The sequence below is a fragment of the Chelonia mydas genome, chromosome 8 (assembly GCF_015237465.2).
Source record: "Chelonia mydas isolate rCheMyd1 chromosome 8, rCheMyd1.pri.v2, whole genome shotgun sequence".
In the NCBI taxonomy this organism is placed as follows: Eukaryota; Metazoa; Chordata; order Testudines; family Cheloniidae; genus Chelonia; species Chelonia mydas.
In genome coordinates this window covers 89,365,263-89,389,537 of record NC_057854.1, presented here as the reverse complement: position 1 = coordinate 89,389,537, position 24,275 = coordinate 89,365,263, and the positions used below count along the sequence as shown (strand labels likewise).

General features: G+C 41.0%; 1 protein-coding gene across 6 annotated transcripts in view; it reads right to left on the bottom strand.

Moving 5' to 3' along the window:
- The window catches only part of DOCK7 (dedicator of cytokinesis 7), a 141,538-nt gene that overhangs the window by 52,899 nt on the left and 64,364 nt on the right, over positions 1 to 24,275 (bottom strand). For 3 of the 6 annotated variants that reach the window (XM_037906835.2, XM_037906836.2, XM_037906837.2), the window contains exons 15-23: positions 13,468 to 13,585; positions 12,514 to 12,584; positions 9,004 to 9,142; positions 8,639 to 8,740; positions 8,302 to 8,388; positions 7,428 to 7,659; positions 4,935 to 5,099; positions 3,938 to 4,107; positions 570 to 662 (exon numbers count right to left, since the gene is read on the bottom strand). In XM_037906835.2, the coding sequence (XP_037762763.1) occupies positions 570 to 662; positions 3,938 to 4,107; positions 4,935 to 5,099; positions 7,428 to 7,659; positions 8,302 to 8,388; positions 8,639 to 8,740; positions 9,004 to 9,142; positions 12,514 to 12,584; positions 13,468 to 13,585 (1,177 nt within the window). The remainder of the gene's footprint in view (positions 1 to 569; positions 663 to 3,937; positions 4,108 to 4,934; positions 5,100 to 7,427; positions 7,660 to 8,301; positions 8,389 to 8,638; positions 8,741 to 9,003; positions 9,143 to 12,513; positions 12,585 to 13,467; positions 13,586 to 24,275) is intronic. The other 3 variants (XM_027821517.3, XM_027821518.3, XM_043552714.1) reach the window with 1 other exon arrangement.

Here is a 24,275-nt window from a genome sequence, read left to right as displayed (position 1 = left end):
GCCACTACAAATTTCATACTTTGCAACACAGAACAGCTACAGCTGCATCTTATGAATCATTGCTTCCAGCACTTCATTTTGGTTTAATTATCTCTCATTCAAACATTCACATTAAAAAGGAAGGATCAATTGAATATGAAGGATACTAAATGCTTTATGAAAATGGTAAAATGGTTCACGACGTTAAAACAAAAAGCAAACATGATGCTGCATAAAATTGTGATCAATGTTCCCATTAAATAATGTGCTTCACCTAAAATAGAAACTAATGTTAAAAAACAACAACAAAGGAAAGGAGCTGTAGCATCTAAATTTCACAAACCAGCAACTACTGAAATGAAAGGAAGGGGACATTGTTTATGCAGTTTGTGGGTTTTCATGCAGTGTGGCGGGGAGGGGGGAGAAGTGCTAATTTTAAAATAAAAAATAAAAATCGCTAACTTTTCAGAGACTGAAAAAAAGCAAGCCACCAAAACTATAGTATACACTTAAAAGGAGATGTTCTTTAGGGAAAGATCAGCCAATAAAAAACAAAAACAAAAAAACCAAAACTCTAATGTAGACACCACCTGTGTTGACTCTGCACTTGGACTGGGGTTGGATCCCCATGGGGCAGCTTTGGGACCACCAGTGTTTACCCAGGAATTGGAGCGGTCTAAACCCTGGGCATATAATAGAAAGCAGTTGGGAAAGGAAAGACATATTACATGTTGCATGCCATACAGTAGTCTAATTTAGAGATATGCAGTCCTTAAAAGAAATCAAAATGTGTTTAACACACTTGTCACCAATTAGTACTGTTAAAGCAACCTGAATTCTCAGGCACGTGTTGAGAAATTTTAGTCCCAAAGGTTATTTTATTATTTTTCAATCACACAAACACAACATAAACATTGATGAGAGCACCTGTTCAGGCTACACCTGTTGTATTTGTACTCTCCATGCACCAAAACCATTATGAGACCAAATTCTGCTCTTCCTTACATCTTGAGTAAATCCAGTGACTTCAGTGGAGTTACTCAGGATTTACACGGGTGTAGCTGAACAAAATCGGGCTCATAGATGATGGGAACCACAAAAGATGGTCTGTGGGGTCTCTACATTTCTTTAGCCAGGCTACTTGCCATATAGTGCTCATAAACCCCACAAGTCCTGTTGAAAAATGTATGAGCTCTGAAGAGACATGTTCATAGCAAAGAACGCTAATATTCTGAAAAAATAGTGCCAAGCACTGGATTTCAACAAGGACCAAATGGAAAAAAAGGTCTTTTTTCTAGACCCAAAGCTATATTTGAGATATGACAGTTAAAAAAAAATGTTAGGCTTTCCATAGCACAACAAATTTTTTTTTTCAAATTTTCATAGATTGAAAAAAACCAAACCCAGTCTAATTAATATGGAATTTGTTCCCCAAATCCTCCTCCACCAAGAGACCATGCATACAACATTTCAGGTGGAAAAGAATTATGTTCCCACTCATCCATCCCAAGAAAGTTAAAGAAAACATCGGAGCAGACAAAACTGAGCTCATTCCAGAAACCGTTTTACACCATCAATCTGATCCAAATGCGATGGGAACCTATTAACTCCAAGGGGCTTTGGATCAGATCTTATGGAATCATTACTACATAGATAGCTCCCCATAACATTCTCAAATGAGCTTCAGTCCTCACCTGGGAGAGAGGACTTTTCAATCTCCATGCCAACTTTGCTTAGATGCCAGCTAGGATGGTGGTTTTTAAAATACAGACTTTTGTCAACTACAAACTGGATCCAGACCACCAATTCACTTCTCATAACCCATTAAAAACTCACACCAAACTTGAGTCCAGATTTAAACAAGTAATCTTGAGGTTATGCCATTGAACCATCCAGTAGGAGAGAGCACAGCGTTGTTGTAATTTTGCTCAAATAGACCCAGGAACAAACTAACTGACAAAACAAACTGAAAAATGCTGTTTTGTTCTGAATTGTTATTCAGCAGAAACAAACAAAAGCCTGATCATGCAAAGGCCCAGCTTTTGACTGAGTAGAAGTCAATGGGACTACTTGCAGTGAGTTAAGTTAAGCACATGTCCTGATCCTGCAAACACCTAAACACATGTGTAACTTTGCTCACATGCACAGTCCTAATGACTGCAATATGGATCAAGTGACTTACGTGTTTACAGCAGTGGGAGCCAATTTTGTTTTATATTGGAAAACGTACAAGCCCCTCCCCCGGTCACAATGTACAGAATTGAGAGTTTCTTCTTTTAAGGAGGAGTAAATACGAAGTACATACAACTTGTTAAATTCCAGGCAATGGCTGAGGTCCCAGTCCTGTAAGAGGATCTGTGTGGGTGCATCTGCTTGCTTGTGCAGATCCATTAGCAGGATTGTATTCAAGCATTATATTCATAGCAGTCAAAACCCGGATATTTTTTGGTTTTTTTCCCAGCATACTTCCAACATTTAGGAAATCTACATACTTTTATTACAAGTGCAAAATGGCATAAAGGCTATTTTGGGGGAGATGTCAAATTTGCTTCAAAAATAATAAGAATCCCAAAATAGTGCAAGACAGAAAGATTAGTATCAGATCCAAAAACTCCTGCATTATGTTGATCCAAAGCAATCCTTAAACACTGTAAGAGAAATAACTTAAAGATTTTTAGAATAAAATCAGAAATATGACTCAGTGATGGCTTACATAGAATCTACCAGATAACCCATACAACGGATAACAAATATAAGGGTTTAGTCCAAACAATTAAACGAAACAAACAAAATGATGGGTGCTTTTTAAAAATAAAAACGCCTCCCATGATTGGTCGTATTTTCAAGTGAAGGCTCTTTAGTAGGATGGTCACAAGCTTAAATCGTTCTTTGGGCAAGTACAACTTGTATTTTGCACCTATGTATCACTTTCAGCATTTTATGAAGACATCTATATTTTGACTACTGGATTTGATAGATTTAAATGTAATTATTTATCTTACATTCTGTATATTCATATCCAGCCTAGTATCTGCTGGCCAAGCTACTGGCAAGAAATATTTCCATTAACAGTAGTCTACACATTAGCTTTTTAAGCACAGAGTATGTATCTGGAAGAAAATCTCTTTCCATTTTCTATTGCCACATTATTCACTCAGCCACCACATGGAAAGCGTCTAATATCCTGTGTAAATTCCACATGCACATCGCTCCCCTAGGCATTTCACAAAAGGTCAAGGTTGTTTAATTAGTGAGACAGCTAAGTGGATCTTTAAACTTTTTTAAGTCTTCTAGTCCTTGCTTTATTTATTTATTTATTTATTTAAAATAATGATTCACCAAACAGAACTTATCTTGTCATCTGTCTGGTGAGAAAATTACATTTTTAGTCATTCAAAAATTAGTGACATCTCTAACTCAGATCAAGCCTCCCCTGCCTTTCTTTGAATACAGGATTGACAAATGTCAAACTGACCCAGGTGTGTGACTTTACTAACAAACCTGATTAGCTGATTTTTCAAGGACTGGGTGTAAAAGTTCTTTCAAGATAGAAGGAAGAAGGAAGGGTGGTGGTGCTGGTGGGGAGGGGCTGTGACACTTTATACCAGCGGAGGGCCAGAGAATATATATAAAATTAAAAAGAGAGTCCTGACTTCTCAGCCACCATGTCTTTACAGGGAACACTTGTCAGGCGGCAAGGTAAGATCTGATTGGTACTTGTTTCTCTCACCTCTTAGGGGTCTTTAGCAAGTCAAATAGAAACAGTGGCATGTGTTCTGGGAGCAAGATGCCGGCTACTTTCCCAGCATAGGAAAAGACACTGAAGGGGTCATTAGTAAGGATGAGTGAATATAGATTTCTTTTTGAAAGGACAAACACATTAAAGTTCCTTCTTCATTTGTTTTAAGATTGAAGAGAAACGTGGAGTTTCCTAGGAGCCTTAGTTGTGCAATCGTACCTTACTTCCAATGATTGACCGTACTTCATCATCTGGTGAGGTCGGAGTCCCAGATATATCCGGATTGCTGTTACTAAGACTCCTTGAGCGATTCAAGTTAAGGCTTGCTGGTCGGACAGCTGATCGAGCCATTGTAGCATAATGCACGGATCCCCCCAAACCACCGGGACCTACAATTTCACACAAGAGAACATCTTGTAATGTTATAAATCATGGCCACAGAGTGGCTGCTTTGCACCAGTCTGCTGCTGCAAAGCGTCTGCATACCTGGTGGATCCGGGCAGCAGGGGACTCCTCCGATGGCATAGGGTAGCTGTAGCAGCTCCTGTGCCATCCCCACACCTGGCTCTCCAGTATAGGGGATGTGGCTGGGAAAAAGGGGGCATGGTCAGAACGCCATTCTGTCCACTGATCCCTGACTATTGGAATGGCCCCTGGGGACTGTTGGCAACTGATGTAAGATAAAGCAGCTTTCAAGCTGCTCTATCTTGTGCTTGGAATCATGCTGATATTTGCCAGCCCCAAGCCCGCTTGGGGGGGGGCAGGGAAGGGGCGCTGTGTCACAAACATGGCTTAATGTCACATTAACTCCACTCCAGATTTGTGTCAAGCCCAGTCTGTCCAATCTGGAGAATATGGTCTTATGTGTACATTCACAAAAGAATACATTTACTCCTAAAATAGAAGCCTTCTGCTACGTATGCTTTGCAGTTATAGAACACAGCCCATCTGACATGCTCAACACACCTTACAAACATTAACTAATTAAGCCTTTGAAGTAGGCAAGTACTATTGAACCCATTGTACAGATGGGTCCACTGAGTCACACAGCAAGCTAACGACCGAGATGTAACCCAGCAGGGATGGCTGCTAGCACCTGCTCTAAACAAGGAACAATATTCTCTCTAACATTCAGCTACATATAACAAAGCTCTTTCACCAAACTCAATTCCAATTTCTCAATAAAATGTGTTTTAAAAACAAGAAGTGAAGATACCTGGTGAAGGTGAATTGGGATAGGTATTTGGTAGACGAAAAACATAATAAATATAGGAAGTGAGAAGGTTGTTTCTGCCATGCTGGTCCTGGTTTCCTTCTAAGTTTTTGTGGAGTCTGTTTATGATTGATGCCATCGCTTCAAAAGACGCTTGACCCAGGTTAACTGAAAGAAGTAAGGTGAGCAGTTTGGTCATAAGAGTTCAGCAGTACCTGTGATCACACTATAATTGCTCATTCCATTCAGAGCAGGTCATAAAACAGAAAAAGTTTCTTATGAAATATTGTACTTGAAATTTGGATCAACTCTAAAACAGTTAAGGAGCACACACGAGCTGCAGTGATAAGCCTCCATTTGGTTTAATATCAAATTTAATGATGTTAAGGCTCAGTCTTAGAACAAGTGGGAGCAGGCTCAGGCCAAGAGTTAATGAAAAGATAAAATCCTTGGGATGTTCACGGCATTCTTCTCCACTAACAGTTTTGCTGCAGTCAAGCTGCAACTGAAGTTTGAAATGTACCAACAAGTACTGCCCAGTTCTGTATCTGAACCCGTTATGTTCTAAAAATGAGTACACAGAAAACCTAATGTGGCTATAGGCTAACTAGATATGGGCAGATCCATGTTTGTAGCTGGAGCCTGTGTATGACTGCAGTTATTTAAAAGGCAGCCACCAGTTTCATGAGCCCAAAACAAAAAAACACTTGTGGAACAAGAGAGGTTTTTTCAAAAACAGAGCCACTCTTCAAGTTTCAAAAACACACCGTTTCCCAAACAAATAAAAAAGAAAATGATTAGTGATTTTCAAAGACGTCTACGGGATTTAGACATATCTTCCATTGTGTCTACATTCATTAGATTGCTTTAAAAATCTCAACTTATAGTTTTAAACAATGAGGGCTTGAATATCATTTTCACATAAGACCTCTTTAGACTATTAGAGTGGTCTAATAAGGCTTAGGACAAATGGGACTCAGATCCTAAGATTTAAAATGGTTACTATTTGATATGCTACGTTTTAATAAGAATGGGCCAAATTCTGCTCTCACTAACACTGATATAAATCCAAAATAACTTCAATGAATCTCTAAAAGCAGAATAGGACCCAATGCCTGTACTATATAAACTGACATTCACACTTGAAATCCTTCCTCCTTTTAGAAGACAAGCTGAATCTCCGAACTGGCATACAATACATATCACTGCGCAAACGGTGCAGGGGTCACTCTAGTTAATTTTCAAGTCTATTTCCCTGAAACACCTACATCATCAACCTCATCCAAAGTGTATTAATTCTATTCCTGTCTATTCAAGATATCATACCTACATACAGCATGGGTAAGTATCTGCATGACCTTACAGCACAAGTCTCATTCATTTTCAAAGGCAGCCACCAGTAAATTCCAACTGTATATATTTATTGTGGGTGCTCCGGGAGTGAAAAGTAACTTGCTTATCAGAAGCACACCATACCTGAACAAACTTGCTCACTTATTCCACCTAATCAAACAATCCCCTGAGCACACTGTGGACAGTCAGTACAGCAGTAGCTTCTTCACCTGTGTTTGAACTGTAGGACTTTAAATACTGACAGATTCTACGAAGTGCTCAATTATGTCATTTAAGCCCACCCCATAAGAGAGCTGTGTGAAGCTGCCTTGCTCGTGGTGGAGGCAAAGGGTGGAATTACTGCTGGCAGGATCAGATTCATAATGACTACATGAACTAGATAAGTTCATGGAAGATAGGTCCATCAACGGCTATTAGCCAGGATGGACAGGGATGATGTCCCTAGCCTCTGTTTGCCAGAAGCTGGAAATGGCGATAGGGGATGGATCACTTGGTGATTACCTGTTCTGTTCATTCCCTCTGGGGCACCTGGCATTGGCCACTGTCGGAAGACAGGATACTGGGCTAGATGAGCCTTTGGTCTGACCCAGTATGGCCGTTCTTATGTCCTTATGAACGAACAGCATCTAAATCTAATCTTAGCTAGGCCAAGATTTTTCAAGGTGACTAGGGATGTTGGGGGTCTCAAACTCTGGGTGCTCAGCTTGGTGACACCTTAATAGGTCCTGGTTTTCAGAAAGTGCTGATCACCCATCCTCTGAAAATCAGGTCTCTTTAAGAATCTTAAATTGGGCACCATAACTCATAATAAGGGTGACCAGATAGCAAGTTGAAAAATGGAGACACTTTTTTTCAGGGGGTGTGGAAGGGGGATAGAGTTGCATATATAAGACAAAACCCCTAACGTCAGGACATCAGGCGACCCTACTCATATGTCATTTTGGAAAAATCTTGGCCTTAGATATTTCTAGTATGTATCACTACAGATCCAGATGCCAGCATGTTTTATTTTGAAGATACATTGTATATTTGCATTCCTAAAATGTTGGCATGAATATGGGACTATTTTAACTTCTACACAATATAATAAAGTTGAAAGCATCAGTTTATCAACTGTGTTTGTATAAAACTTCAAGAAAATACCTATTTGGCCTGCAATGACAGGAGGTCTCACTACCAGAAGAATCAGCTTGTCAAGCAGGAGATGAAGAAATCGCACTACCGGCTCCAGCTGAGATGAATTTAAAGCTGAAATGCTGCTCTTCAATTCATTTTCCAAATTGTTCTCCATAATTCTCATGTCTCCTATTCGCACAGGAAACATGTGCTCGTCCAGAGCATGAACAAGTGCAAAGAATTTGTCGAGATAAGGGTCCTACACACAAATAAAATGAGATTTATAAATATGTTACTTTCAAAGCCTCAATGGATCTATTTTAAGTGAGCCATTCATTGAGGGTTTATCAACAAAACAAAAAGCACATGCAAACCCCCTCCCTCCAACCACATCACACACAACACACAATATGTAAAAACAGCCAAAAAGAAACGTGGGACTTCAAAATAAAGTATGTGAAGTATTTATTAGTCAAAAGAAGTGCAGTTTCACTTTACAGTTCAAGTACAACTGGAAGAGGATACATTTAGGAAAGGAAGAGAAAGATAAACAGGAAAAAAAATGAAAGTCTGAGATCTGAGTAGTACAGGGTATCTAAAATTTCAAGGATATAGGCCACAGGCCAAGGAGCTGAAAGTGTTGCAGGCCATTCTGTCCTTAGGTATGCACCCAAAACTCCCACTGACTTCAATGACAGTTACCAGGGTGCACTATGAGCAGAATTTGGGGCAACGGTTCAGTTTTCAGTCCTCTCAGAACTTTACATCCCTTGTTACTTTAAGCTTTCACTGAAATTGACATGAGTTTATTACACGTTTATTACGAGCGGGAGATTCAATGTTACCATTGTCAAATGACTATCAAGCTACATGTGTGACTACGTCCACTATTAGTAGTTACCTGTGTGTGGATGGATGATACGGCAACAACTTCTACATTGAAAACTCCTTTGTGATTATCTACCCATTTCATTCCAGGAAGGGGCACCTATAGGAAATTAATAAAATCATTAACTGTGAGACACCTCAGGCATTACCTGCAGGAAAAGAAAAAACACCTCCTTTGTAGAGCTAACGTTCTTCTAATTAAAATACTAACTCCATTTTACTGTCAGATGATACACACAGCACTTTTTAGAGTTAACAGCTTCCAAGAAATAGCCTAGGAATTTCAAAGGTTTCTATAGTTTTTTACTTATATCTTCTGCTGAGGAATTTCAGCACGAGAAATAACTGACCTCTGGAGAAAGCACTGAATAAGCCTGTGGTGGTTTTTCCAATGAAACAGGTAGGCAGAACTGACCAGTCTTCAAACGTCCATTTTGAAGCATTGGTATCCACTTTAAGAGAGGGGGAAAAAAACAACACAGTATCTTGAGTCCTACAGGGTTGAAATTCACAGCAAACACTTTTTGGATGGAAACATGGCTAACGTGTGATTAGTGGCCATTCTAGACTTTTACAAGTTGAAGCACTATTCAAATTATGTCATGTAATGATGTGACAATGCTGAGGGAAATAAAAACAAATACATTATCAATATATCCTGCTTTGGATCAAAATCTGATTTTGTTGAAAGCAAGACAGAAAGAAAGATGCTTACAGTGTATCCAACTGGTGTCTCAAGAGGAGTGTTTTGTTTTTGTTGGCAACTGACATGATAGAAAGTAAAAAGCAGGTGGTGATGATCAGTTAAAGTGGCAGGGAGTTTAATTTTGATTTCCTCATGAAAATCAGGAGATCTGTTTAGAAACAAAATCATCAACTCAGTTATCAATACAAATTCTGTAATTAGGATTATTATTGGCATTCAAATAAACCACGCTTAGCCTGGTTGCTTTACCTTTTGGGATGTTTATTTTTTCCAAAATCCTTTCTAGATTGGTTTAGATTGAACTCTTTGTGCAAAGAAGGAAATAAATGGAATACCTCAGAGGGTTACAAGTTTTACTTTCTGATCAGTGTTTGGAAAAATACATTAGCCCAGACAATATTTGTACTGGTCTGCCAAAAGTTGTCATAATACTTTGGACCTTAAACATGGGTGTCATCTTTTTGAATAATTAGAAAAAGTATTTTTGCTATTTCATTGAACAGTACATAAAATCTGATTAGCTTCCAGACTTTATTTTTTAATTTAACATTTTACCACGCTGCATTTCTTCTCCCATCAAAATCGGAGTGAACCCTAGATTCCCACACTGCTGCTGATGTCATCTGCAGTCAGGGCTGTCCTTACACATACGCAAAGTACGCAGCTGTGTAGGGCACCAGGAAATTTGCCACCAAATTTCCTGGTGCCCTGCGCAGCTGCACGCTGCTCCAGCCCCTGCCCCACCTCTTCCCCATAGCCCCCAGCCCCTGCTCCACCCTAGCCCTGCCCCCACTCCACGCCTTCCCCAAAGCCCCGCCCCTGCTCGGCCCCTTCCTGCCCCTGAGGACTAGGGTGACCAGATGATGTACGGGCGGGACGCCATTTGTCCTGATATTTTGCTTCGGCAGCATTCCGACTTTTTTTTTTTTTTTTGCTTGGGGCAGCAAAAAACCTAGAGCCGGCCCTGGTGCAGGGGGGTGAGCCTGTGGCTGCCCCTCCATGTGTCCTGATATTTTGTTCTTGTCATCTGGTCACCCTACTGAGGACTGAAGCAGGGCCGGGCTTGCACTCACTGGCGGCAGGAAGCGCAGCAACCCGGCCTCAACCACGCCGCTGGTGAGTGCTGGGGGGCGGTTCCCTCTTCCCCCCAAGCCAGCCTCACCCCCACCCCAGCAGAGGCCTGTGGCCCCACACACACACCCCCTCATGGTGGGGGGGGGGCTGCGTAGGGACCCAGAATAGCTAGGGACGGCCCTGTCTGCAGTTCCTGTTTCCAAGTTCAAGAGGCGCCCTAGAGTCTAGTGTGCCAATTAAGGCCAGTTCACAAAGCACTTAAATGGGTGCTTCACTTGAACCACATGAGCCATTGCCACTCACACCATTGAAGTTCACTCTGTGCTTAAGGGATTTGCTGGATTGGAGCTTAATGTTTTATGCCATTTGAACGCTGAGTTTTCCAGGTTTCTGATTCTGGCTGGGATTTTTAAGGGGATGTCTTTCCTTCAGAGTTAACTTGGGATCTTATTCAGGTATTGCTGCTAACCTCATTCCCATTTACACACAGAACCCCCTCACCTGATCTGGATGATGGATTAAGCCTGGGCTAGCTGGCCAGGCTGGAGCTACAGGCTAAAGCCCTCAGAAATCTTAGCAACGCACATGGGGGAGCTTAGCACCAGCGAGGACACAATAATTTGAGTCTGGCTTTGCAGTGTGGCTGCTCACACCCAGGGCTAGGCTGACCTGGGTGCCGATCACGAGAGTTAACCTTGCAGTGAAGCCAGACCCTAAGAGAGTGACGTGGTCATCTTCTTGTGCAGTGGTTATCAACCTGGGATCCGCGGACTCCTGGGGGTCTGCAGACTATGTCTAAGATTTCCAAAGGGGTCCACACCTCCACTTGAACATTTTTAGGAGTCCACAAATTAAAAAAGGTTGAAAACCATTGTCCTAGTGAATTCCACTGGAATTTGGGCACCTTAGGCTCCTTTGAAAATCTTAAGTTTTAACAGTATTTGTTATAGCTGTAACCAGTCTAGAGACTGTGGCTTCGGAAAGAAGGTCAGAACTGAAATGGGGAAGAGGTACAACGGTAATCAGAATGATCTGATTTTTAACATGTCCTATGTCTTGTGAATCATCAGAACTGGAAATGAAGCCTACATATTTCTGGAAGGCCATAACTCTAGGCTGTACAAGTATATATAGCACACATTGTTAACCCTTGTTGTATGAGAGCTATTCAATAGTGCCTGTTGGAAAATCTTCATAAAAATACTCCCAATTTTTGATTGACTAATATTAAACATTAAAATGTTCACAGGTCCTTTGGACCAACAGTACTATTTTAACAATGGTCCACAATTTAAACAATCAATTCCTGGACCTCACGCCACCTCAAGCTGGAAGTAGATCTATAATTTATCAGAGTTTTTGCTCATTTTCATAAACATCTTTGAGTTCAACAAAGGCAATTTTCCTGTCTACTAATAAAAATAATAAAAAGTATGCTTTATTCTAAAAAGGAAATGACTAAATGAATTTGCTTTCTGGAAATATAAAGGACAACTGGAGTACATAGACCTGTTATTTAATTGCTTTTGAATGAATGTTAATAATTATAAATTAGGTCAATTTTCAAATGAGATGTTCATTCTATTTACAGCAAAAAGCAAGCACATGACTTCATTTCATAGATCTGGCATGAAATCTTTGTAAAGCATCCACTGACTTCAATGAGGCCAGAATTTCATGCTTGATTTTTGTATCGAACTACCAAATTGTCTGCTTATTTTAAGTTAGAACCATACGGAATACAATTTTCACTAAGCTTTATACATTGCAATCAGAGTCCAATCCCAGCCCCGCTGAAGTAAGAGCCTTGTCCTTTAGTGCATTTCTGTAAATGTAAGAGGTCGTGAACAAATGCAGAAGTGGGGCCAACTTATGCATTCTTTACTCAGGTGAGTACTCCTTGCCTCAGGTAGTGCCACTGGCTTTAATGGGACTATTTTCATGAGTAAGGACGATTAATTTGAGTCAGGGTGTCTGAGTTAGAACTTTTGGTCTCAAAACTGCAAGATGCCAAATACTCTGAGCATGTGCTTAACTTCAGCACACGAATAGTCCCCATTGATTGATATGCCTAACTTTACGCTTGTGCTTAAGTGTTTCGCTGGATCAGGCTGGCGTGCTCAATGTTCTGCAAGAAGGAAACGTTTAGGATTCGATTCACCTCTCACATCAGTTTTACCCAGAATACTCCTGATTTACATCCCTGTGAGAGCAGACTCCGGCCCTCAATCTCCATAAAAGTACAACTGGAATATTAGGAGCTGTCTTTATTATTTTATATATGATAAGCGCTGACTGCATTGTCAGTGCTAAATAAACAATAATGAGTCAGATTCACATTGAATTGCTTCACATTCACACCAATAAAACTCCTCTGACTTGAGTGGAGTAGCATTGTGGTGAATTAGGCCCTATCATTTTTTAAAAGCAGCTTTTGTATTTTACCTGTTATGATATACTACAGCTGTGTATGCTTCTTTTGAAAATTCAGGACAGCTAGATTTACCAAAGATAACCTGCAGAAACACAACATAAGAAGCGTTAGAGTTTGCGCCAGAGTTCTACATCATTTGAGGCTTAGGTCCAGATCCTCAGCTGCTGTAAACTGAAGTCAATGGAGCGGTGCCGATTTACACCAGCTGAGGATTTGTCCCTTCGTTGCTATACAACATCTTTCTTGATCATTTTAAAAATTATTTCATAAACTCAGTTGCAGAAATTGGGTGGAGTGGGGCCAGCCAAAGAATGGCCCACGAAGCCATGTGGTACAGCTAGCTCTCATTCTCAGTTGGGCAACACCAGGAGAATTTCCAGTCCCTGGCAAGAGAGTGCAAGATTCCCAGTCTGCATGAGAGCAAGAGGCAGGAAGACAATAAATTGAGAAGATACCAGAGAAAGAAAAGGGGATGAGATGCAGAGGGAATCAAGCAAGTATGACTAAAGGAGGAAGGAAGAAAGGGGAACAGAGAGAACAAAAGAGTGGGAGTGTGAATGTGGGAAAGGGAGAAGGAACCCACAGAGAGATCATCAGCAGGTGTAATTCAGCGAGCTCTGCTGGATGAGAATCTGGCCCTGAATAAGACTAGATCATAAGATTCAATTTTTTTGCCACTGAAGCAAAAATATTACATTACCAGCCTAAAGGGCGGTCACTACAGACTTCCTGAGTCTGGCGCTGGAACATCAATTGCAACTCAGCTGCTTGACAAACTGCATTTAAATGTGTGCTGTGTTCTGAAATGCTCTTATTTTAATTCCAACAGAAACAGTCATCCCAAAAGGTCTTTTCAGAGCGTCGCTAGTTACTGCACCATCTTTCTGGCTGCGGTGCAGACGGTAACACTTTACATTGGCAGCACCCAGCCATTACAGGAACTGAAAGCAAAGCATATTCCTTACTGGCATGGCATTGCTTGGATCCTCTCCATACATAAACTGGACTTTCACAGTGATATTCCTGGCAGAGCCCTGACGATTGGCAAAGTTAAGGCTCTGAGGGTAGACGTACAGAAGATTTCTGCAAAAGACAGAAGCATTAGCATTTACCTCAAGATGAAAACTCTGGGTAGCACACAGAACTATTGATGCTATAATCTCCAAAAACAAGTAGAAATTCAATGGAACATATGAAGGACTTGGTATTTTTTTCCTTATATCCCCCCCCCCCTCACTCCACCCTCAAAGGTGATTTGGTTATAACTCATGCGCCAAACATCAAACCTCAATTCTCCCAACTAAGTGACAGGCTCCGATACAGTAATTCTAGGTCATTGCCATTCTAAAGCTTTCTTGCCATTTTAAAAAGAATTCTGTTCAACGAGTATACCACATCAACAATTCCCTTGGAAAGTGAGAGCATCAATAGGGAAGCATGTGCATGGTTTTATATTGTCCAACACACCCACCCACCCACCTCCCATGAAGCACCTGCCTTGCTGACACTTGTGAGGGGATGACGGACAAGACATCATGATAGTCTCAAAGTGCAGTTCTCCTCTGAAACGTGACTATATAGAAATGGAACCTACTTACTCAGCAGATCTGCACCCTCTGTCTATCAGTTGTAGCTGCTCACTCTGGTGACTGAAATAAGGTTTTACTATTTTTTACTCCTCTTAGGCCTGCAAAACCCATACAAGTGAGCTGGATTTTATTCTGACTCGTGCATCACCAACAGAATTGTGACCCATAGGCTCCATTCTCTCTTATGTAGCAATTCCCCCTGCAGGGGAGAGAAGAACCTCCAGGTGACAAATTCCTCATCGTCTTGCTCCTTGTGCAGTCATCTACACCAGTGCAAAGCAAGTGTAAGGCAGATGTAGTGCATTACTATTCTGATTTGGTGGAAGTTTTTGCACTCCCTTTGCACAGGTATAAATGACTACACAAGGTGTAGGGCAAAGAAGAATCAGGCCCCAGGAGTTTCAAACACTCAGCGTTTCCCACTCACGCCTCTATTGTGGGGGAACGGTTTGCCCCAGCCCAGTGATCCAGAGGAAGCTGGGACATCCACCCACTTCACAGATCCACAAGCAGCAAGACCTCACTGGCCCCTGGAAAGCACAGATCAGAGGAGACCAAGCACTTTAAAGTCTCATGGCCTTACTCTCATTCACACTATGGCCCCTTTACACCACTCTCGCAGCACAGAGTCCTTACATTGGACATGAATATAATTTACACCCACTTAAGGCTCTTGTACATTGCCAAAAGACAATTAGGGCTTGTCTAAATGAACAAGTCCTCTTTGAAGTGGAACTAGCTCAAAGCACTCTAATGCACAGGTAACAAAAAGATGGTCCTTGCCCCAAAGAGCTCCCCAGTGTAGGTTACTAAGTCAAGAGACAACAAGTGGACACAAGACACAGATGTGGGGAACACAAAAGAACAGCGAGACAATTCATCAATGTAATAAGCAGCAGCCCCAGAGCATCAGCAGTGACAGACTAAAAACAAAAGGCTCTTGTTAAGATTGTCATCACAGATAACTTGCTCTCTTTATGCATCCAAAGCCCCCACTAATTTCTATAAGAATTCCGTGCATGTAGAGTGGGAATAACACTAGGCTTGAGATCGTCTGCAGGACTCTGAGAAGAGAAAGCTGCTTTTAAGGGGGTACCCACTGAAAGTCGGCTCCTGTACAAAGCAGCTCAACTCTGCTGCTCCAGAATGCAACATGGGGCTGCACGGTGAACTCAGATTACTTTCCCTCTCCATGCAGTGGAATGTGCCTACTTCTCACACGGCAAATTTACTCTCTTCAAACAAAGTCCTTCATGCCAAATGAAGCTTTTGAATTTCATCCCCATTGTTCACCATGCCTAATCAATGTTCTCTTGTTCTTTCAGAGGGTGGCTCATGCTTTTTTTGTGGCTCTGCTAAATGTCCTCGTTCAGGCACGAATACATTTGCTCTTCGATGTTCTTTTTAAAAACAGAAATTAAAATTTGCTTTAAAACGCAGTTTGCTCGCAAAACTTTCATTAAATATTATTAGTGCTTAAAACAGGGATTTAATGTATTTGAGAAGCCATGCTACAAGATCCCTATATTAAAGGCAGTGTTAGGGCTGAGTTATGTAGAATAGTAGAGTTGGGCCCATGCCAAAACCCTAGATCCAAACATCCATTCTTCTCCGAGGGGCTGGGAGGAGGTGGTGGGGTAGAAGCTATCACAGCTTCTCTGTTCCACCCAAGGAATCCCCAAGCAGGGAGGGAATCCACAAGATGACTTTAGAGTGGTTATCACACTGCAGCTGAGATCTGGCTCATCAGCTTTGGATAAATTCACAACCAAAAATATGGGGGGGAAGACTATTAGTTGCTTCCTCCCCCACTTCCGTTTGATTCTCTCTCATTTAAACAAAGGCTGTTAGGACAATCATCATGTATATTAAGGGGAAATTTTCAAAGGCAGTAAGGCGTATGATTTCCATTAATAGTCAATGGGCGTTAGGTGCCTAACTCCTACTTGTGCCTTTGAAAATTTGCCCCTGACGATTAGTTGATACAGCCAGTGGTGTCATAAGTGTGCTTTGTCGGGGACTTAAATACAGTTCATAACAGGATAAAAAATGCCTAGCTATTCAATCAGAATATGATCCTGAATCAGCATGTCCTGGTTCTCAGCTCACTCACATGGCCCTGGCATCAGTGATGTTACTCCAGTGTAAAACTGATGTAACTGGAACCACTTCACTGATACAGATCTTGTACAGTAAGTGCTAGATCCCAGTTTCATCTTCATTTCCCCTTTCTCCTATTAAGTTCTAATTATTTTTCCTCTCCTGCTAAGCCATCAAGCCCCACCAAACAAGCCTTCCCTCCTTCATTAGAGTCACTTCATCATAAAGGCTCATTTCATCACTTGTTTTGCACACCGTTCTGGGCACTTTATAGACTGGCTGGGATGCTGACGATGTTATCACGTTCCTCTGAACATGCTGAGAGAGTGTGAAGTCATGGCAAAGACTGCCTGGCTACGTGGGCTTTGTGCCAAGTTATTGGGCTGTTAAGGGTTAATTATTTGGCACAACTTTGTTGGCAGGGTCCCTGAAGGTCACAAGTCTACAGTCTTAGCATGGTTTCAGAGGAGGAAAATAGAGAGACAAGACTGCGTGGTTACAGAGTAGCAGCCGTGTTAGTCTGTATTCGCAAAAAGCATTCATCCGATGAAGTGAGCTGTAGCTCACGAAAGCTTATGCTCAAATAAATTTGTTAGTCTCTAAGGTGCCACAAGTACTCCTTTTCTCCTTAAGACTGAGTGGGACACTCTGGTGGGGCCAGAAATTTGTGTGGAGGACAGGGCTAGAGAAAAGAGGTGGGATTTGCCACTGGAATGGGGCTGAGGTGCCAGTAGACATGCTCGGTCGATGATGATGAAGAAAGGACTCCACAGGGACTTCGGCTGCCAGGTAACAGTTAATACCTTGTGGTTTCATTCACAGGTTTTTAAAAGTTGCAGCCAGAGGCTCTAAATCCAAAGACTTGTGTCTAGGGCTTTTACTGCAGGCCATCCGCAATGCTATGCAAAATGTATGCAAAGCTTATATTATTTGCAAAGGAGCTCAAAAGTACTTTTACCTTCATAAAATGAACTGTTAAACTGCAAAGTCTTTCTCAGCCCAGGAAATTAAAGCACCAGGCAGTTCTTTAAATATTTGTGTAATGTGATTGCAGCCATTTTCTCAAATCCTTAATTTTGAATACATTTATAAAGAGGCGATCCTGAACTCTTGAAGGGATTTTCTCACCATTATTAAAATTTCCCTTTTCTGTAAAATCCAAAGACATTTTCTTTGTTTTATTCATACTATAAAAATCCTTAAAAGCTCACTTAATGATGGTCAGCCAGGTAGCAAGACATGAATGCCCTTCAGGATCGTGTTTGTCAAATACATCTTTTTTTTCTAGCAGTGTGAGGTCTCAGCTCTCAGAGACAATTTTCTCCTACAGGCTCTGAATAATCTCTTTAACTTATCATTTAATCAGGCTGGTTTTTTTCCCCTGGACCCTGGCTTGTATAAGGGTATGAGTCTCTTCTGTGGCTTTGTTGTGGTATTTTGAGGGTGGGACTTTCAAAAAGTGCTTAGCATTGATCTAAGTCCAATGCTGTTGAAATCAATGGCAAAACTCTCACTGATTTTGGTGGGAATAGAATTGGCCAGTGACGAGTGCTTTGGAAAATCCCACCCATCATTTTTTTATTTTTGACTTTAGAATTTTTGACTAGCTTCCCCATTTTATTTGTTTAAATCCATTTTTTCAAAGCTTAATGTTAGAGTGATACTCATTTACACCACTTCTTCCGCCCAAGAGCACTGGACTTAATTATAGTGTGGTGTACTGTGGCTCAACTCTAGTTACTTCTTGAACCATCTCCTGAGCCTTACTGAGAACAAACTCAAGGGTCAATTCTCTTCTCCTTGGGAAAAATGGGAATACTGGAAAAGTTACTGGAGGGAAATTATGAAAAATATTTGAAAAAAATAAAAAGTGGCTTTGTTTTAAACTCTGAAAAGGAAAGCAACTTCAAACATTTGCAAAAGTGTTTTTTAATTTTTCAACCAGTTCTACTATTTTGTAACTTACAGAACAACCTATTTCCCCTTGTTTTTTCCTACCCCCTCCCCCCCACCCCCCAGACGTTCTTGTTAAACCCTGGATTTGTGCTGGAAATGGCCCACCTTGATTATCATACACATTGTAAGGAGAGTGATCACTTTAGATAAGCTATTACCAGCAGGAGAGTGGGGTGGGGGGAGGTATTTTTTCATGCTTTGTGTGTATAAAAAGATATTCTACACTTTCCACAGTATGCATCCGATGAAGTGAGCTGTAGCTCACGAAAGCTTATGCTCAAATAAATTGGTTAGTCTCTAAGGTGCCACAAGTACTCCTTTTCTTTTTGCGAATACAGACTAACATGGCTGTTACTCTGAAACCTTACAGAACAATAGCAGTATGGGAAAACGACAATTAGTTGTCTCCCCCTGTTACAAAGTGGTGCCTTGCTTAACTGAAAACTTTATCTGAACTGCATTCACCAAGTTAAGGGTTCAATGACTTTCAGTCTTTTGACTATATGACTATCATGGGTTTTTCCATGCATAAAATACATATGTATTTAACATGCATTTTTATCTTCCTTTTTTTAAACACTGGAAGGGGAGGAACAGGCTGGGCTAATAGGTATTTTCCATCTTTAATTCCTATAATAAGGGATCTATCCATATCAATCATTTAAAATAAAACTCCACCAACGTTACAAATTAAACTGTAAGGGCCCAAAGAAATTTCGGCACAGACACAAGTAAAAAACTCAGGCCTCGATCTTGAAAATCCTTAAGCATGTACTTAACTTTACTCACGTGAATAGATCCTTTGAACACTATGGAGATACTCACATGAGTAAAGTAATGCAGGATGTAGTTTTTAATAGGACTGAAATCAATAGGGCACCATACACATTTAATGAGTTTCTACAGAAATTAATCTGAAAATGCTTAGAATTTAGTAGAGAATTATATTGTTCCAATAGTAGTTTTGGTCTAAAGTAACTTCTTATAGGCTGTAATCTCATGGACACACCCCTTAAAACCCTGATACTATGTGGTATAGCAATCTCACTGAATCTATATAAAGCACTATGCATTCTATATCACAGTTAACTATGGTAATCATTATCATCTCAGTACAAATACGACTACTCTGTCACAGCATTATTATTATTTTACTCGCGGAGTTAATACATAACATAATATAATAAAGGCTAAAGAAGAAAGATTAAATGGGGCTCATTTTAACAAATAGGCCAGAAGTGATTTGAGCTAACACATACTCTGTGCTGTTCCTTCAAGATTTGTTTATAAAGAATGTGTCCTGCAAGTAACGTAATTTCTTCACTCTCAGTTCCATTAAGCCACAATATTTGTGGATATGACCTCCCCCACCCATCTTGTAGCCAAGTTTGTAAGCAAGGCCACGGCCAATGTCAAAAGCAACGGCCAAAGTCATTGTTATTCAATGGATTAGCCACATTCATCACAATGTACCTGGAATCTAAAGCTCTGACAAAGCAACATAGGACATGAGCACATGCCCAACCTTTGACATGTGACTGGTTCCATTAAAATCAATGGAACTACTAAACATACTTAAAGTTATGCATGTGCAATGCTTTGCTTAAATGCGCAAACTTTTGGTGTGTATATGGACTCCACTGGCCTAGGGAATAAGTGACTAGCGGCTGCTGTCATGAAAACAGCTCAGGAGACCACAATTTTCAAATTTTATTAACAATACCTCGTAATACAGTACTATGAGTTTGTAGCAGACCTGGGGATAGTGAATATTTCTGTTAACTTTGTAATGATTTCTATATAGTCACCCTTTAATCGTGCAGAACAAACATCTTTAGGTAGCATTACACTTGTTGTTCTGTAGATGCACCACCAAATACTGCTGACAAAAAATGAATGCACTGGTTTTATTCCCTTTTATTTTCTCATACAAACAAAACAGCACAAAACAGGAACCTTGTAAAAAATTACCTGACATTTCTCTAACACTATTAATCTGAAGATCTCAAAGTGCTTTACAAACATAAATTAGGTGACAGGACTCTTATGAAGGAGAGTATTATCTCCTTTTTACAACTGAGAAAACTGAGGTACAGGCTGGTTAAGTGACTTGTCCATGCTAACACAGCAAGTTAGAGAACCCAGGAGTCCTGACTCCCCTTCTCCTGCTCTCTTCATTCCTCTACACGTTCTCTCAGGGAAATACTAAACCATTCAATAAATTACAAACTACTTAACTTCTATGCTGCTACTTAACATGTTGAATATGTTGGCCAAATACACCTTCAATGCCACCACTTTGTCCATCAAGACACACTGCTCTGATTTCAATGGAACTCTAGAACATCAATACATAGCAGAGGGAATGGGACGAACAGAGGTGACATGATTAGGTACAAATGACCAAAAATAAACTCCTTGTTTCAAATGTCCTTTCACACTGAAAAAACTCCACTGTTTGTTACGTCTGATAACAAGTGACCAGAGAGACAAGGTGGGTGAGATCATATCTTTTACTGGGTATGACCTCCCCCACTGACCTTGTCTCTCTAATATTCTGGGACCAACATGGCTACAGCAACACTGCATATAACAGGTGATCAGACAGACTTCATTATTGGCTGGCTGGGCTAACTGTGCATGCCTCCTGCACATAACCACAGCCAAAACTTGAACTTGGACCCTGCCTGTCACTTTACCAGGGACATCAAAAGAGAACCTGCTTGTGACATGGTTACTAGGAGCTGTGCTAAACTTCTCTCAGCTAGAAATGGCTCTTTCTATATCTTACACTCACTTATTTCTTACCTGACTTAAAGCAGGTTCTAATCAACTAAAAAGAAAGAAACCATCCAAAAACCTCTTGCATTGAGGGAAGGTAGGGATGCATGTGTGTGTATACATGCACCTATATTCATAGAATCATACAATATCAGGGTTGGAAGGGACCTCAGGAGGTCATCTTGTCCATCCCTCTGCTCAAAGCAGGACCAATCCCCAATTTTTCCCCCAGATCCCTAAATGGCCCCCTCAAGGATTGAACTCACAACCCTGGGTTTAGCAGGCCAATGCTCAAACCACTGAGCTATCCCTCTCCCCCATGATGGCCATTCCTTTCATGATGGCCATTTTTTCAGTTTTGTGATTTGTTCTATTAGGTAAAGAGACAGGCAGGGTAAAGTCACATCAGGTTAAACATGAAATCTTTTGGAAATTTGGTTATAAATTAAAAACATGTTAAGATAATTTGTGCCATGGGCTGGGCTGGGCTGGCCCCCAGCAGCACCGTAGACCAGAGGAACGCAGAGTGGCACAAAGCTGTCTTTGACTCCCTACCCCACTTGAGTTCTGTACTCAGCGTAGCTCCATCAGATCCAAGGACTGGGCCAAAGTCCTCAAAATATCTGAGGGTAAAGAATTAAAAACCATGGATTGCCCTCCTGATGTTTTCAGGATCAAATGCCTAATTATTCACAGCCCCTTGTGATGCTATCTGTTCATTCATCCCCCTGTCATTGCACGAATGTTTCCACAAGACATTTTCTAATGATTTGTCTCAGCACTGTTCCAAAACAAAATCCTGAAACATGGTCTCCTACTGCAGGCTCCTGTTAGCAGACTGCATTGCAGGGCCCAAGTCAGCCGGATTGTTGTGTCTCATCAAGATTATCTACTTGGGATACTATGAGAAATGCGGTTGTGGTCTGCTGTGAAGTACTGATTATATCAGATTATTTATTGTTTTTTCTTTGACCATATGCCAGCCAATTTATAATGAAATTCTACTGCTCAGAACTATGGACTTTATCCAGATTCTCTCCTACCGTTTTTCTGTGGCTGGTGTACATGAGCTAATCACTCAGATTCCTACTGCTCCGATGTAATATATTACTCTAGTTATAAATCTATGCAATAGAATTTTAAAATATTTTCATGCCACTTCATATTTTATGTTTCATTGTATGTCACCAAACTTTTATCATGCAGAGGTTCAGTGCCCAGGTTAACAACTTCATTTCAATACACCTTCCTGTTTGACACGGAGTTATGTGCACATATGCAAATAAAAAAATAAATAAAGTTGAGCAACTAGGAGGCTCTCCCCACTCCAGCACTCTAAAGAAAAACCTTGAAAATCCTCCAAAAGTGCTAGAGTGCACATTATAATCAGCGTGGGCAGATTTCCTATATTTGTATGTGACTGCACCACAAGCCACTGTTAATTCAAAACTTCATTGCTCATTGCAAACTGGTTGGTTCTAAAGCAGGCAATTGTTCCAGTCATAAAGCTGAACACTTTCTTCAGATCATCCTTGGAAGACTACCCCTACCCAAACTTTATTTATTTAGGGCCAAATCTAGGCCATGGAGAAGGATCTTAGGGTGAGAGAGGTCTTAGGGTATGTCTATACTATGGAAACAATACTAGCATAGCTAAATTGGAATAGTTACGCTGGCATAGCTTCATAGTGTAGACGCAGCCTGTGCTGATAGAAAGGGTTTTTCTGTCCATGTAGGAACGCCACCTGCCCGAAACAATGTTAGCTACGCTGATGGCTAAACAGAGTGACACAGCTCTGTTTACATTGGGGATTATGTCAGCATAGTTATGCGAGTCAGGGGTGTGGTTCCCCCCCCACTCTTGACCGACACAGCTATGCTGATATAACTTGCAAGTACAGACCAAGCCTAAGTACGGCTTCGTCCCTCTCACCCACCCTTGGAATGCAGCATTTCAAAGTTTGAGGTTTTGCATAGCCAAACTAAATTAATGGCTGGTCTACACTGGGAATTTACATTGGCATAGCTACGTCTCTCAGGGGTGTGAAAAATCCACAGTCCTGAGAGACATAGCTAGGCCAGCCTAACTCCAAGTATAGACCGTGCTAAGTCAAAAGAAGACTTAGCTATCATCTCTTGGTAGGTGGATTACCTATGCTGATGGAAGAACCCCTCCCATCAACGTAGGTAGTGTCTACACCAAAGCATTACGATGGCACAGCTGTAGCCGTTTAAATGTAGACATGCCTTACGACCAGGAAAAGTTTCTCTCGGTTGCGTCATCCACAAACCCATGCAAATTCACCCTGCAAACATATGGAAACCCCTGCAGAATTTCCCGCTGAAACTCACGATGTCCTAAAATCACTCCCAGCACTTAAGAGGACTGTCCAGCATAGGCATAAAGGAAATGGTAGCATGGCTACTCAGGAAGAGGATATCAGGGAAGCGGGTTAGCATGGATTGGCAGACACCCCATGCGGATGGCTCATGGTTTGCTGGAGTTTTCTTTAGGTTCCTAGGGAATCATGAGCATCAACCTTTGCCCTCCGGATCACATGATGCCTCAGAAACCCAGTGGTTCTGATTTCCACTGCTTGAACCTTGAGAAGTCATGTGCACTTGTGCAAAATGATTACAAAGTGAATCTGCCAAATCAGAATTCTTCACTCACGTACACCAGTGGTAGCATTTTACATCCACTGTGCACAGGATTAAAAAACTTAGAGAAGGTGCAAGGCAGTGGAAAATCAAGCTCAATGAGTCTACATTTACTGTGCCTAGTTCTGCTGTCACTTATCCTGGGGTAGCTGAGGAGGAAATCAGTTGAAGTACATTGAATTACACCAGTGTCAAATTTCAGAGTAGCAGCCGTGTTAGTCTGTATTCGCAAAAAGAAAAGGAGTACTAGTGGCACCTTAGAGACTAACCAGTTTATTTGAGCATAAGCTTTCGTGAGCTACAGCTCACTTCATCGCATGCCACTAGTACTCCTTTTCTTTTTACCAGTGTCAAAGTGGTGTGAAATCAGAGTCAGGCTCAGTGAATTGCCCTTCTGTAGGATGTCCCGCCCCCCTCAGAATCTGAAACACAGAGATTGCTTCTCATTTATGCTAAGGCCCTTTTACATTCCTCTGACAATGTAAAGAACCCTTACACTGTAATTTAGACCCTTATCCATAGTTCAAGATTATGATAAAAAAATGAACCTGTTAAGAAAGGTGTATATCCAGCAATACATCACGTTTACCAATAATTTTAACAACAGAATAGCTGGCATATTGGAAATCTAAGTACTAGTTTAATCTGCACCAGGCTGGTCACACAGGTTTATCTTTCCAGATATC